At 48.1% G+C, this 15,095-nt stretch overlaps 1 protein-coding gene across 1 annotated transcript in view; it reads right to left on the bottom strand.

Annotated features, from left to right (window-relative positions):
- Positions 1,639–15,095, bottom strand: part of LOC100516852 (radial spoke head 10 homolog B) — a 52,924-nt gene continuing 39,467 nt past the window's right edge. Inside the window, exons 15-20 of the mRNA XM_021086088.1 lie at positions 14,901–15,008; positions 12,950–13,093; positions 11,092–11,217; positions 9,382–9,475; positions 3,461–3,659; positions 1,639–2,350 (exon numbers count right to left, since the gene is read on the bottom strand). Coding sequence (XP_020941747.1) covers positions 2,176–2,350; positions 3,461–3,659; positions 9,382–9,475; positions 11,092–11,217; positions 12,950–13,093; positions 14,901–15,008 — 846 coding nt within the window. The 3' untranslated portion in view covers positions 1,639–2,175. The remainder of the gene's footprint in view (positions 2,351–3,460; positions 3,660–9,381; positions 9,476–11,091; positions 11,218–12,949; positions 13,094–14,900; positions 15,009–15,095) is intronic.

Below are 15,095 nucleotides of genomic sequence, written 5' to 3'. Positions count from 1 at the left end.
TGCTGGTTTTGCCTTGAGTCTCCCTCCTCTTGCCTGTTCGCAGATAGCACTGGCCCTGGGCCCCCTGGTTGGTCCCCGGGACCTTCTAGCGGCTCACGGTGGCCAGAGTTGGGAGCCCGCCCCAGTCACGAAGCCCGAGGCGTTTGCTCAAAGTGATGGCTGGACTTGGTTTTTACCTTGAGCGTTCATGTGAATTTTAGACCACGAGTAAATGGGATGCAGAGAACTCGATGCCAGCGCTGCAGTGCGGTCTAATCATCGAGCTCGCAGGTAGCCCCAGCTCTGCCTGCGTCCTCACAGCTGAGAGTGAGCCTGGCTGAATGGAATTTACTGGACGTCTGGTGGTCTGGACGTCCCAGTGCTTGGGTGGAAACGAGCCAGGCATGGTCTGGAGAAACCGGTGCTGCCGCAGTGGCCACAGGAGCCCCCACAGCGGCTCCCTTCCCTGCCGGCAGGGAGGGGAGGCGACCGCTGGTGCGTCTGGACTGCTTTCCTCTCGGCTCAGTCTTAAGGTAATTCAGTCCCCTCTCCCCCTCGTCCCCCGGGAGCTGCTGCCCCTCTGGGTTTCAGTTTCCAGTGATAGGAGGCTTGCTTTATTGCGGGTTCACTGCTGACTCAGTAACTGCAGCAAAATTAGGTCCTGGCCTCTGATGTATTATTTGAAATGGTTTTCAGCCTACCAAGTAGTCATTGGTTTTGTCTGTGCTTCTCCTCCGTTGCCGCGTTGCTGCCTCGTGTGCGAGTTCAGGTGCCTCAGGTGTCCTGTGTCCTTTCTCAGGGTGTGTCTTCCATCTGTTTCTTCCTCTGATTCTGTCAGCTCTTGCACAGCTCGTGTGTCAGATGCTATGAGTAAATGCATTTCATTGGTTGGTGGTCCTTTGGTTTTTTTTTTTATTTTTGGCTTTTTAGGGCCGCATGTGCAGCATGTAGACGTTCCCAGGCCAGAGGTCAAAGTGGAGCTGCAGCTGCCAGCCACAGCCACAGCAATGCAGGATCCGAGCCACATCTGCAACCTACACCACAGCTCACGGCAACATCAGATCCTTAACCCACTGAGCGGGGCCAGGAATCGAACCCGTGTGCTCGTGGACGTGCTTAATGTCAGCTGCTATTCCGGTTACCGTGAGATTGTCTTGGCACACCTTTACCATGCCTTTATTTTTCATCCTTTCTGTCTGGTTCAGTTTCAGATACTGACTTGGAAAGAGTGACAATGAGATGGATTTTGATCTCTTAAAAATCCAATCTCATCTTCTCTGGGGTTTGGGGGAGGAAGGGGTGAGTACCTGTTGGCGTGGTGGCCACCAGTGTGTGTTTACTCCGCCACCATCTTTGGCTTTCGGTTTCCATTCTTTGTTCCCTTCCTCCCACCTTTAGGTTGGATGAGTTTCCTTCTCTGTGGTTCGCTGGGGAGCTGTGGACGGAATTTTTATGCTTTGGTGGTTACTCAAATTTAACACAAATATTAGCTGCAACATTTTTTTTTTTCTTTTTTCTTTTCCTCTTTCAGCCACACCCACAGCATGTGGAAGTATCCAGGTCAGAGATCGAATCCAAGCCACAGCTGCCGCCACGCTGGATCCTTAACACGCTGCAAGACAGCGGGAGCTCCCTTAGCAGCACCATTTTTCTTACAGGCTTACTCAACTGCCAGCTGCAGGCCCAGCTCCATACCCTTTGTTGTTGGGCCTTCTGTCCATGCAGTGCTGTTGGCGATGCTGTGAGAACTGATGAGAAAGGACCAGGGAGGGAGTCACCCAAGAGGCAGCATGTGAAGGACAGGCAGGGTTTGGACACGGGCTGGATTCAGGAGGAAAGAGGTGAGAGGCCTGAAGAAATGTTGAAATGGCTTCATCCACTCCCCCCTGGTTTCTGATCGGTTTTACCAGATCCTAAACTTAATCACTAATATTATACTTAAAAAAAAAATCAATACACATTTAATGCCCACATAATGTGTATTTTCATTCAGCTCGGTTGTCAAAACAGGCATTTCGGTGATCCAACCACATAAGAAGCCCAAAGCACAGTGGGCCCAGGGAGTAGTAGTTTCAAAACCCTAAGACAAGAAGCAAGACGCTGTTTTACCAACGAGGACGCCTGTCACAGGGCCTTGCCGCTCAGCTCCTTCCACAGCTGCTTGTCCCTCTGGCTCCTTTACAAGCCCAGTGGCGGCTACTTCTTCTTTTTCTTGCTTGGCATGGGTTTGCTGGGCTGGGACACCACTGGGTCCTCTTTGGGAGGGGTGGGTGCGAAATTTGAGGAGGGGGCGTCCACTGGTTCCTTGATCACAGTGATGTCGGACCCGTAGCCTTGTCTTTTGGCCTCTTCCTCCCTCAAGCTGTTCAGCCTAACCCAGGAAGCAAACACAAAAGGGTTTGTTTTTTTTTTTTCCCTTGAAATTTGAAAACCTGTTTTTATGCTGTTTATGTGGGGTAAGGTGATGCATACCTGAATCGCAACAGGTTTTTTTGTGAACAAAACTATAAATTGTCACAACTTTGCCTGAAATAAAAAGGGATGCCAGAGTTGCCGCTGCGGCTCGGCAGGTTCAGAACCTGACATGCTGTCCATGAGGACGCGAGTTCGATCCCTGGCCTTGCTCAGTGGGTTAAGGATCCGGCGTTGCCTCAAGCTGCAGTGTAGGTGGTGGTTGCGGCTCGGATCCGCCATGGCTGTGGCTGTGGCGTAGGCCTGCAGCTGCAGCTCCAGTTTGACTCCTAGACCAGGAATTTCCATGTGTCACAGGTGCAGCCCTAGGGGAAAAAAAAAACGTCATGGGCAGATAGTCCGAGACAAGGTTTTCAAATATCTAAATCTTGGGTGAAGCACCTGTCTTAGTAGCAGCTGGTAAATGGCCTTTTAAAATACTGCGGTAGCCTTTTTTTCCTCGAGTCTAAGGCTGTCTTCTGCAGACCACAAGGCTTGAGGTGCTCTGGACAGAGGGCAGGCATTTGCACCTGGGACTGACCTGTCTGCATGAAACGGAGCCTGAACAGGGGTTCTAGACAGGTAAGTGCAGCCTTTGCCAGACATGTACCCTGCACCAAGCATTGTTCTCGATGCTTTGCAATCCATGAGCTCACTCAGTCCTACAGGGTATCACCTCTAACCTTACAAATGTGGAAACTGAGGCCCCCAGGGACAGACCTTGCCCTGGGTCATCCAGGGGTTCTAAGCGGCGGGGCCGGGTGAGGACCTGGGCAGTCTGGGTCGGTGACCTGCCCCACCACATCACACCGCCTCTTTGTGTGTGCCTGGGGACACAGGTGTTGTCACCCACTAAGCCAGGACAGAGCAGGTGGTTCCGGGTTCCCAGCCCCGCTGAGGACGTGCCGCCCTTAGGGAATTGTCGACTTTTAATGAAAACGTTTGGTCGGCAGCTTCTGGCAGCGACAGAGGACAGGAGAGAAGGATGACCCACGAGGAAGGAGGGAGCCGAGGGCTGTTGGCGGGTTACCTCGCTTCCAGCTCATCGTTTTCCATTTTCTTCTGTTGGGCCGTGGCCTCGGCATGCAGCCGGTTTGCCTTGACTTTCTCCTTGAGGGCTTCTTCACGTTTATGTGCTTGGAAGAGAGTGTTCACAAAAAAGACGTACAGGGTATTGACCCATGTGTGGAGTTTTTCCTTCTCTTCATCCTTGGATTTTTCTTTTTTTTCTGGAAGAAAGTTTGATTAAAATGAGCATTTGTACAGTCCTGCCGTCACTTAGGTGTCTGCATTCATGTTCCCCACCTGTGTCACTTGCTGTCGTGGGCTGAGTGGCCTCATTCCCCCATAAGATGGGGTGACCCTGTGCTCCTCGTGGGCTCGTGAGGGTTCCGATAACCTCAAAATGCTTCAGTGACCACTTGGAACACGGCGGGCCTCGGGTGACCACAGCTATGACTGTCAGCATTGCCTTCGTGTCTCTTGGTACCTGTATTTTTTTCTAAATACCTTAAATATTTTGGCTTTCTAAAATTAAAAGCTTGGAAAATTTACAACATTTCCATGTTCCAGAGAAAGAAAAAAAAAAAAGATCTTTGCATACATTGTTTTTAAAGGCAGTTTTCATTAAGAAAAAAAATTTTTTTTCTTTTCTTCTTACAGTTGCACCTGCAGCATACAGAAGTTCCCAGGCTAGGGGTCAAATTGGAGCTGCAGCTGCTGGCCTACACCACGGCTACAATAGCACCTGATCCGAGCTGCATCTATGACCTACGCTGCAGCTTGCTACAATGCCAGATCTTTAATCCACTGAGCAAGCCATGGATGGAACACGCATCCTCATGGGAGACTATGTTGGGTTCTCAACCTGCTGAGCCGCAAGGGAACTCCCAAGAAAATTTTACAAAGGATTTTAATGGTGAACTGAATAAGAAGGTAGGTCAAATTATTGACTGGGTAAGTAGTTGCTTCACATATACCAAGACTAACAGATACCCACTTTGGAATGTAGTTAAAATAGTTGATACTGGGAGTTCCCACGGTGGCTCAGCAGTAATGAAGCTGACTAGTATCCATGAGGATGTGGGTTTGATCCCTGGCCTCACTCAGTGGGTTAAGGATCGGGCATTGCTGTGAGCTGTGGTGTAGGTTGCAGACACAGCTCAGGTATGCTCACATAATGGATTACTACTCAGCAATACCAGGGAACAAAATACTAATCCATGCTACAAAATGGACAAATCCCAAAATAATTACAAGTGAAAGAAGTAGATGCAAAAGGCACAGGATTCCATTTATACAAAATGTCTAAAAAATGCAAATCCAAGGAGAGAGCAAGTCACTGGCACCTGCTGGCTAAGGGGAACCCCCAGTGCCGCAGGTGTGTTACCCACACGTACCTCCAACCAGTGGCCAGCTCCCAGTGATGGCAAGGGTGAGCTTTGGCAGGGAGCTAGTGAGCACACACACAGAGCTGGCCCAAACCTCTGGGCCAGGGAGAGACCACAGACGAGCTTTCGCACTGATCTTGGGAAAACAAAAGGGAGGCTTTCAGCATCCAGCCTGGTGCGTTGCAGGGTCGAGAGAAGGAATACAAACTTAAGGGTTGTGCCACAAGCAGGAGCAAGAAATCTGAGGCAAGTATGTCCACAGACGATCTGAAAAAGCCTCAGAATCCCTAGCAGGGGTCAAGGGAAGTACTTCTCTGCCAGTGGAATTAGTAAGGACTATAGGAGGTGATGGAGCAATATAAGACTTCAAGGAACATAAAAAGTCTGGGAAAGATGCCACTGAAAAGGATCGCAGTAATCTTCCAGTAACAAACCAGAGCTTCTCCAAAGACATAAAGATCTGTGATTTACCCAATAAAGACCTCAGAGTAGCTATTGCAAGGGAGTTCAGTGAGCTGCAAAAACAAAGCAAAAAAGACCCCTAAAGATAATTCAGTGAAACTGGGGGGGAGGGGACCAGCAAACTGAGAAGTTTAACAAGGAGATAGAAATCATAACCAAAAAGGAGTTCTGGAGCTGAGGAATACAGTGAATGAAATGAGGTGCAGCAGAGAGCATCAACAGCAGAGCAAATCAGACAGAAGAAAGAATCTGAATTAAGAAATAGGGTCTCCTCTGACTGGATCACTTCAAAGAAAAAAGGACGGAAAGGCATCCCTAACATATGCTTAGCATTGTTGAGGCTCTGGGAACAGAACTGTCAATACGACACCTACATTCTAGAGGTGGGGAGAGCATGGGGGTACAAATAAGCTTCAATTAGTGAGACCTGTAAAAAAGACTAAGGCAGGGTAAGGGACCAGACATTACAGGTGATACCACAGAAATACAAAGGATCACAAGAGGCTACTGTGAACAACTACAGGATGACAAACTGAACAACCTAGAAGAAACCAAAAAATTCCTAGAAACATACCGCCTACCTAGTCTGAATCAAGAAGAAACAAAATGTGAAGGAGATTGAATCAAATCTCCCAACAAAGAAAAGCACTGAACAGATGTCTTCACTGAACTTTACCAAACACTTAAAGGAGAATTAATGCCACTCTTTCTCAAACTATTCCAGAAAATTGAAGAAGAGCGCACTCTCAAATTCATTTCACAAGGTCAGCATCACCTGACACCAAAGCTACTAGAAAAGAAAATACAGGCCAATATCTCTGATAAATATACCTGCAAAAATTCTCAGTAAAATACTAGCAAACCAAATTCATCAGCCCATTAAAAGGTTTATTCACCATGACTGAGTGAGATTTATCTCTAGGATGTAAGGATGGTTCAACATATGCAAATTAGTGTCATATGTCACATTAATAGAATGGAAAGGAAAAAAAACACATGATCATCTCAATAGATGCAGGAAAGGCATTTGAAAAATTCAACATTATTCATCATTAAACAACAACAACACCAAAAAAAAAAAACCTCATACCAAATTAGAAACAGAGGGAACTTACCTCAACATAATAAAGGCCATCTATACGACAAGCCCACAGCTAACGTCATACTCAATGGTGAAAGTTTGAAAGCTTTTCCTCTAAAATCAGGAATAAGACAAGGGTGCCTGTTCTTACCACTGCTTTTCAACACAGCACTGGAAGTCCTAGCCAGAGCAGTCAGGCAAGAAAAAGATGAAAGAGGCATCAGAATTGGAAAAGAAGAAGAAAAATTGTCTCTATTTACAGATGATGTGGTTTTATATACTTTGACTCTACCAAAAAAAAAACCCATGAGATCTAATCAAGGAGGTCAGTAATGTTGCAGGATACAAGATTTTAACATAAAAAATTATTTCTATACAGCTTTTTCTGTACTCTAGACGATTCTATACAGTAAAGAGGAATTATCTGAAAAAGAAAACTGTCCCATTTACAATACCATCAAAAACAACTTAATGGAGGAGGTGAAAAAACTCTACTCTGAGCACTGTAAGATAGTGATAAAGGAAAATACACATATAAATGGAAAGGTACCCTGTGTTCATGGATTGGAAGAATTAATATTGTTAAAATGTCAATACCAACAAAAGCTATCTACAGAATCAATGAGATCCCCATCAAGATTCAGGTCTTAATTTTTATAGAAATGGGAGACAATGCTCAAATTTATATGGACCCGCAAAAGACGCCGAATAGCCAAAGCAATCATGAGAAAGATCAGCAAAGTGGGAGGCATCACACTTCCTGATTTCAAGCTATATTATAAAGTTATAATGATCAAAACAGTATGGTACTGGCTTGAAAACAGACATATAGGCCAATGGAACAGAACCAAGAGCCCAGAATTAAACTCCCACATATATAGTCCACTAAAATGTAACAAGGGAGCCAAGAAAATTCAATGGACAAAAGACAGTCCCTTCAATAAATGGTGTTGGGAATTTTTTAAATTATTTTTTTGCTTTTCAGGGCCACACCCGCAGCATATGGAGGTTCCCAGGCGAGGGGTCCCATCAGAGCTACAGCTGCCAGCCTATACCACAGCCATAGCAACATCAGATCCAAGCCGCATCTGCGACCTACATCACAGCTCACAGCAACATCGGATCCTTAATCCACTGAGTGAGACCAGGAATCGAACCCACAATCTCATGGTTCCTAGTCAGATTAATTTCCGCTGTGCCACCACAGGAACTCCATGGTGCTGGGAGTAAAAGAATGAAACTAAACCCCTATTTTACACCACTCACAAAATTACCTTGAAATGGTTTAAAGATTTAAATGTAAGACCAGAAACCATAAAACAACTAGGGGTAAAAACATAGAAAAAAAAAGTTCCTTGACATAGGTTTCAACAAGGATTTTTTGGATATGACACCTAAAGCACAAGCAACAAGATCAAAAATAAAAAGTGGGATTATATCAAACAAAATCTAACACATAGCAAAAGAAACAACGAACTAAAAACACAACCCAAGGAATGGGGAGAAATATTTGCAAATAATTTTTTATCAGATAAGGGCTCAATGTTCAAAACATACAAAAAAAACTCATACAACTCAGTAGGAAAAATGGTAATCCAATTTAAAAATGGACAAATGACCCGAAGAGACCTTTTCCCAAAGAAGATGGATAAGCTGCCGACAGGTTCCTAAAGAGGTGCTTGACATTGCTAATCCTCAGGGAAATGTCACCAAAATCAAAAGGAGTCATCACCTCACCTGTCACAATGGCTTGCATCAAAAAGACGAGAGTTCCCGTCGTGGCTCAGCAGAAATGAATCTGACTAGTATCCATGAGGACGCAGGTTCGATCCCTGGCCTCGCTCAGTGGGTTAAGGATCCAGCATTGCCATGAGCTGTGGTGTAGGCTGCAGACACAGCTTGAATCTGGCATTGCTGTGGCTGTGGCATAGGCCAGTGGCTACAGCTCCGATTCAACCCCTAGCCTGGGAACCTGCATATGCAGCAGGAGCACCCTAAAAGAGAAAAGGGGGGGGGGAAGACGAGAGAAATGCTGGCACGGATATGGAAAAAAGGGAAGCCTTAAACCCTTTTCATGGGATTGTAAATTGGTACAGGCACTATTGAAAACAGTGTGGGTTCCTCAAAAAAGAAAAATGAGAAGAACAACAGAATTACCATATGATCCACTTCTGGGAATATATCCAAAGGAAGTAAAAATACTATGTCAAAGAGATAGCTGCACCCCTATGTTTAGAGCAGCGTTTTTACAGTAGCCAAGACATGGAAACAACCTAAGTGTCCATCAACAAAGGAATGGATAGAGAAGTAGTGGCCTATATATACAGTGGAATATTACTCAGCCATAAAAAGGAGGAAACACTGCCATTTGCAATACCATGGATGGACCTTGAGGATATTATGCTACGTGGAATAAGTCAGACAAAGAAATACCAACACTGCATGATCTCACTGATAGGTGGAATCGAAAAAAATAAAAACATAGAAAAAGAGATATGTGGTTTCCAGAGGAAGGAGAAGAGGGGAGGGGAATTGGATAAAGTTGGTCAAAAGGCACAAAATTCCTGTTCTAAGATAAATAAGTCCCAGAGATGTTATCAAGGTATGACATGACAACTGCAGCTGACACTGCTGTGTATTACATATGGAAGCTGTTGAGAGTAAATCCTAAGAGTTCTCATCACAAGGAAAATTTTTTTTGTATTTATGAAAGGGATGGTAACTAAAAGCATTGTGGTTGGTAATCATTTCACAGTGTGTTAAGTCAACTCATTATGGCTATACCCCTTAAAGTTATACAGCACTGAATGTCAGTTCTATCTAATAAGAGTGGGAAGAATACAAGGAAAAAGATCAATGCCTTGAAAAGTGAATGCTGTCACGCCAGGAGGCAGAAGTGGAAACAGCGACATCAGCTTAATTTTATTTTTTAAAAGATGGTTGTACATTTTTATAACCGTTATATGATTCATAAGCAGCAGTTTACAAATATTAATGTTGTCTAATTAAAACACTCACCATTTTGAGATAAAAGAAAGGTTAGCCCTTTTCCTAGAGATTTAAAATTCATTTTGGACGTTCTTCCATCACTTAGAGACTTCTTGATCTTGGGCTTTTATGTAAAAAGAAAAAAAGCATACAGCAAAATATGACATCTGCATCATTTTGGAATAAAACTGATTTATTTATTTATTTATTTTATTTATTTTTGCCTTTGGGGGCCACACCCATGGCATATGGAAGTTCCCAGGCTGGGGATCCAATTGGAGCTGCAGCTGCCAGCCTACACCACAGCCACAGCAACACCAGATCTGAGCCACATCTGTGACCTACACCACAGCCACAGCAACACCAGATCTGAGCCACATCTGTGACCTACACCACAGCTCATGGCAACACCAGACCTCCAACCCACTGAGCGAGGCCAGGGATCGAACCCACATCTTCACGGTTACTCGTTGGGTTCATTACCACTGAGCCACAGTGGGAGCTCCTAAAACTAATTTTCTGCATTAATAAATGAGACCGTTACCTTTATGCTAATTTGATGATTTTTAACCTGTATATTTTTCCTATTAAGGAAATGAGTAACAGAGCTATTGTATCTACTGAAAGGATAGCCCAAGAAACCAAAGACTAGAAAATCTTCTGAGGGTCTATTGGGAAAGCATTTGTTAATCTCTCTATTAGTAGCTTTCATTACCGTATATATGCTATTTACGGCCACATTTGCCTCCAGCTTGCTGTCACCTTTGAACCCCAGACTTTGTCTCCAACTGCCACTTGCTGTCACCACTTGAATGTTTCATCGGGCACCTTAAGTCTGACACGTCTAAAACCAACCCCTTGCTTTTACCCCCAAACCTTATCTCCCCCCAGCTCTAGATAAATGGCAGCTATTTATTTAACTCTGACCTTCCAGTTCGGGCCAAAAATCACAGAATCGGCTCTGCTTTCTCTTTTCCTCTCAAACTCCACAGCCTTCGAAATACCTTCAGATAATTCCAAGAGCTTCCTTCCGGTTCGTCGAGAGCACAGCCATCCTGAGACCACTGGCCATCTGCTCGGGGGCCTTGGTCGGCCGGGCGCTGCCCCACTTGGTCCATCTCCCTGGGCCTCTCAGATGTGGCGACGCCGCTGCCACACGTCCCTTCCAGCCACCCTTCCCGCCTTGGGGCCTCGGCACCGGACAGCCTTCCTCCCAGTGGCTGCCAGGAGTGCTCAGATGTCCTGTCCTCCAAGGCCTTCCCTTGGCGCCCTCCCTGTCACCTGCCTGCCCTGCTTCCCACTGCATCACTGATGCCTCCGAAGTGTGGGAGGTGTCACCTCGCGCCACCAGGTGTGGGTTCTGGCGTCAAGCTGCCTGCATACAAACCCCCAGCCCCTCCACCTAGCAGTTCTGTGGTGCTGTGGATCTGCGGGCAACTTGCTCAACCTCTCTGTGCCTCAGCTCGCCCCTGGAGCCGTAACAGCACCTGAGGTCATTTGGGCTTAAACAAGCCAACACCCGGGAAGCGCGGGCACCTGGCCAACACCCCACCAGCCTGGGCTCCTACTGCCCTTGGCTGTCACCACCTCCCCGTCTTCCCCAGAACGTGAGGCCCACAAGAGGACGGGCTTTCTGGCCCCGCTACACCCCTGGCACACGGAGGCGCCCTCGCCACAGAGCAGGTGCACAGCAGCGGGGGACACTAGGGCCTCGGAACATGGCTCTTTGTGAATACAGACCTCCGATTGCCTTATTTTGCTGATATCAAGCAGGGGTCCTAGCTTGCTGGACGAGGACTTGGTGCTGCTGAACTGAACGTCGGAATCCCGGCTCGTCACGGCACTTGGACTCCTGTTCTGGGTGTTCTGATCAAGGACAAACGAGAGGACTTCCGGTTCCCAGGGAGACACTCACCCACGCGCACACCATGTTAACGCGGTGTGAGTGATTTACAATAAACTGCACATCAAGTGTGCTAGGAGGCTGAGTTTTGACGAGTCTACACTGTGGAACCAATGCCCCAGACAGTGAATCGCCACCACCCCATCCCCCACCCTCGGGCAACGACTCATCTCTGCACTTTCTAGAATGACAACGGTGTGTGGTCCTGTGGTGTTGAGCTACTTTCACCCAGTGCAATTATTTCAGTTCGTGTTGTCGGCAGGTACCACGAGTTATCTCACTGCCGGCTCATTATTCTCCAGCATATGGTGAAAATAGGACTTGTTCATTTTTTGTTTTGTTTTGTTTTGTTTTTCGTCTTTTGTCTTTTCAGGGCTGCACCTGCAGCATATGGAGGTTCCCAGGCTAGGGGTCCAATTGGAGCTGCAGCTGCCAGCCACAGCCACAGCCACAGCCACAGCAACGCAGGATCCGAGCTGCGTCTGCGACCTACACCACAGCTCACGGCAACACCGGATCCTGAACCCACAGAGCAAGGCCAGAGATCGAACCTGCAACCTCATGGTTCCTAGTTGGATTCGTTTCCACTGTGCCACGATGGGAACTCCAAGATCTTAGTTTATCTTGACAGATGGGGGGTCCCAGATTGAAAACCAGAAGTGACCTTTCCTGAAGGTTTCTGAGGATGTCCCCTGGGCCAGAGGGCTCGTCTTTGGTCCCTGGAGTCCGTGGTGCTGCCATCCGTGCGATCAAGGATGAATTCCTTCCGAGCAGAGCCCAGACCCAGCCTGTGGCCTTGACCAGGCTCCCCGTGGCCTGGAGGAGGCATATCAGGCTGACGGGCTGCTCTGCGCACTGCTGAGGCTGAACCCGAAGCTCTGGCATGAGGGGTCAGAGTTGCCCCTTAGCGATAAACGGCAGGAAGACTCCTTGAGTTTCCCAGCTGGGGCTTCTGGGGCCCCACAGGAAGGGCTTGACAATCAGGAATCCTTCCCGCCCACAAACCTGAAAGCCCTGCTCAATGTCTCAATGTGATCCCGCCCCTGGATCCTCTGGTCACTGCCCTCATGTCCCTGCTCCCCAGAGGCCTCGCCGTGAACCCTCTGTCCAGCACCGAGAGCAGGGCCCCAGCATCCTGCAGAAGCTGTTCCTCGGCCTCCCTGCTTTTGTAAACACTAGATCATGGGCTGATGAAACGTTTCACAACAAAGCACCTCAGGTGGGAGCTCCCATCCTGGCTCATCAGTTAAGATCCTGACTAGTATCCATGAGGACTTGGGTTCGATCCCTGGCCTTGCTCAGTGGGTTAAGGACCTGATGTTGCCGTGAGCTATGGTGTAGGTCGCAGATGCGGCTCAGACCCTGCACTGCTGTGACTGTGGTGCAGGCCAGCAGCTGTGGCTCCAATTCAACCCCTAGCCTGGGAAGCTCCACATGCCTCAGGTGTGGCCCTACAAGGGAAAAAACAAAACCACTGCAGATGGATCTCCTGCCATGGCCAGGAAACATTCTTCCCCACTTAAGAACAAAGACAACACACGCCTTCCCAAATGTGAAAAGTCTTCAATGATTTGTTAAGTCTTAAGTTATTTTCTGAAGGGCTATGAAGGCCCAAGGTAGTTTTGCTGACAGTTTAACCGCGCCAGAATAAAACCATCCCCCCTACGCTCTAAAGTCTAAGGTATTAACTGCTACCTGGTTTTCCATTAGGAAAGTGCTTCCAAGTTTGTTTCCAGGCAGGTCATCATTTGGAGAAGTGACACAGGATTTAGACGCTTGGTCAGCCACAATGATGAATGCGAAGCTTAACAGAGCTTCAAAGAATTCCAGGAAAACCAGCTGAAATAGAGGAAGATACAAAGGACCTTACTCATCCTGAGTACCTCGAGGTGGTCCCGAGTCCTCTGGGTGTTTGTGTCTGTTCTGCAGAAAGTACCACCTCATTCAACACTCAGGCATCGTGGCTGCTCACCCGTCCGCGATAAAAACGGCAGCATTTAACAAGATCTATTAGATGAAGAAATACAGACATGTGTATGTATGTGTAACTGAGTCACGTTGCTGTACAGAAGTTAACACTACACATCAGCTTACAATAAAATTATTTATTGAATAGTAAAAATCAGTTAGGATGTATGTTCTCACTAGGTTTGTAAATCATTTTTCTATTTGAAGGAAACAATTTCATTTTGTATTAACTGACTGCAGTCATTTTCAAAAGCCTTTTCTTTCTTGAACAACTAGAGAAGTGCCCCCCCCCGTAACCCCTAGTGACAAGTGTCACCCCCTCTGCTGCTGTGCCCCCCACCGTCCATGAGCCCGGCCACATGGGCCTGTCTCTGCAGGGGAGGCTTGCTCGGACTTGGACCACCCACCTGTCACGCCGGTCAGGCCTGAACCCAGAACCCCTTGCATCGGAGCCAGAAGGCCCACTCATCTGAGCAGAGGCCCCGGACTGGCCTCCACCGGCTTCCAGGGCTCTGGTGAGCGTCCCTGTAGCCACACGTCCCTGGGCTAATGGTTTGCGGAGACCCTCCCAGGGACGGGTCAGGTTGGGAAAATGAGACACCTGCTTAGTACAGGAGGTGGCGGCTGGGACGTAGCTGTTTGCTTAGGTAAATGCACAGGCTTCTGAGTCCCTGCCCCACCCAGGGACCAGCGGCCACTGCCTGGCAGTGACACGAAACGTCCATGGGACACATGCCCTAGAGCAGGCATTTGGATTTCTTCTTAGCGCTTCTGTTCATGTTGTTCCTGCATCTTTCTCTCCCCGCAGAGAGCAGACCTCAGACGCCACACCCCCGACACCATCGGTGTTCTGGAAATGTCAGGTGAGTGAATATTTTTGCCTTAAGTGTGCACCGCCAGCATACGCTTGGTGTCCCGGCTTCTCGTTTTGCCTGTCACCTAGAGAAAGTCGGCCCCAAGCCTTTGTTCAGGATGCAGTCTGGGTAGAGATCCGAAAGGGAACTTCAGTTGGGGGGGGGGGCGCAGGGTGCTCGAGGGGCAGCACAGAGGTGGGGGTGACGCGGAGCCCGAGGCGACGCCGGATCCCTGGGATGCTGAATTGAGTCGTATGTCGGGAGGATGGGAATGGGGGGTTGGGGGGGCAGGGGGGGATGAAGGGGAGACTGTTAGGGGTTGGATTGCGTCTCCCAAAGAAGAGCTGGCGTCCTAACTCCCAGGATCCTCAGATGGACACATAATCCAGCTCAAGGGAGCCCACTGGGGCTGGGGGGGGGGGTCCTGATCCAGGGTGGCCGCTGACCTTAGAAGAAGGGGGAAATTCGGGCACCGAGACCAACACAGGAGGCAGTGTGAAGAGACCCAGGGAGAAGGCGGCCACCATCAGCCAGGGGACCACCCCTCCCCCACCGCCCGCAGGAGGAACCAGCTGCACCAGCACCCCGATTTCTGACCGCCAGCTTTCAGAACCGTGGGTGGGAAATGTGTTGTCTAAACCAAGCGAGGCCGGGAGGTGGGACAACAGCAAGGACCACTGCACTGAGGTGGGGACAGCAAGGACATGCTGTGACGCGGGGGTCAGACGTGGACTCGGAGGGGGCCGTGCTGGCGCCACTGGTATCTGAGGCCAGACCAACAGCCTGAATTGCATCTGTACCATTTGTGAGGCCTCTTTACGAACCTCAAGTTCAAAGTTGCTGTCAATTCCGTCGTGCATGAAAGGATTATCCTCTGCTAGGACCTCCACGAATTTGGTTGCCGTTAATTCCTTATTTATCATTTTGAAGGTCTGTAAAGGAAGCAAACAGTCAAACCAGAATGGCCAGAATTACCAACAGCTAGGGATCTCCAACTTCAACTTACTTCAGTCCACTTT

The sequence above is a fragment of the Sus scrofa genome, chromosome 3 (genome assembly GCF_000003025.6).
Source record: "Sus scrofa isolate TJ Tabasco breed Duroc chromosome 3, Sscrofa11.1, whole genome shotgun sequence".
Taxonomy (NCBI): domain Eukaryota; kingdom Metazoa; phylum Chordata; class Mammalia; order Artiodactyla; family Suidae; genus Sus; species Sus scrofa.
Note: the sequence above shows the minus strand (reverse complement) of the source record. Positions and strands in the feature narration are given on the sequence as shown.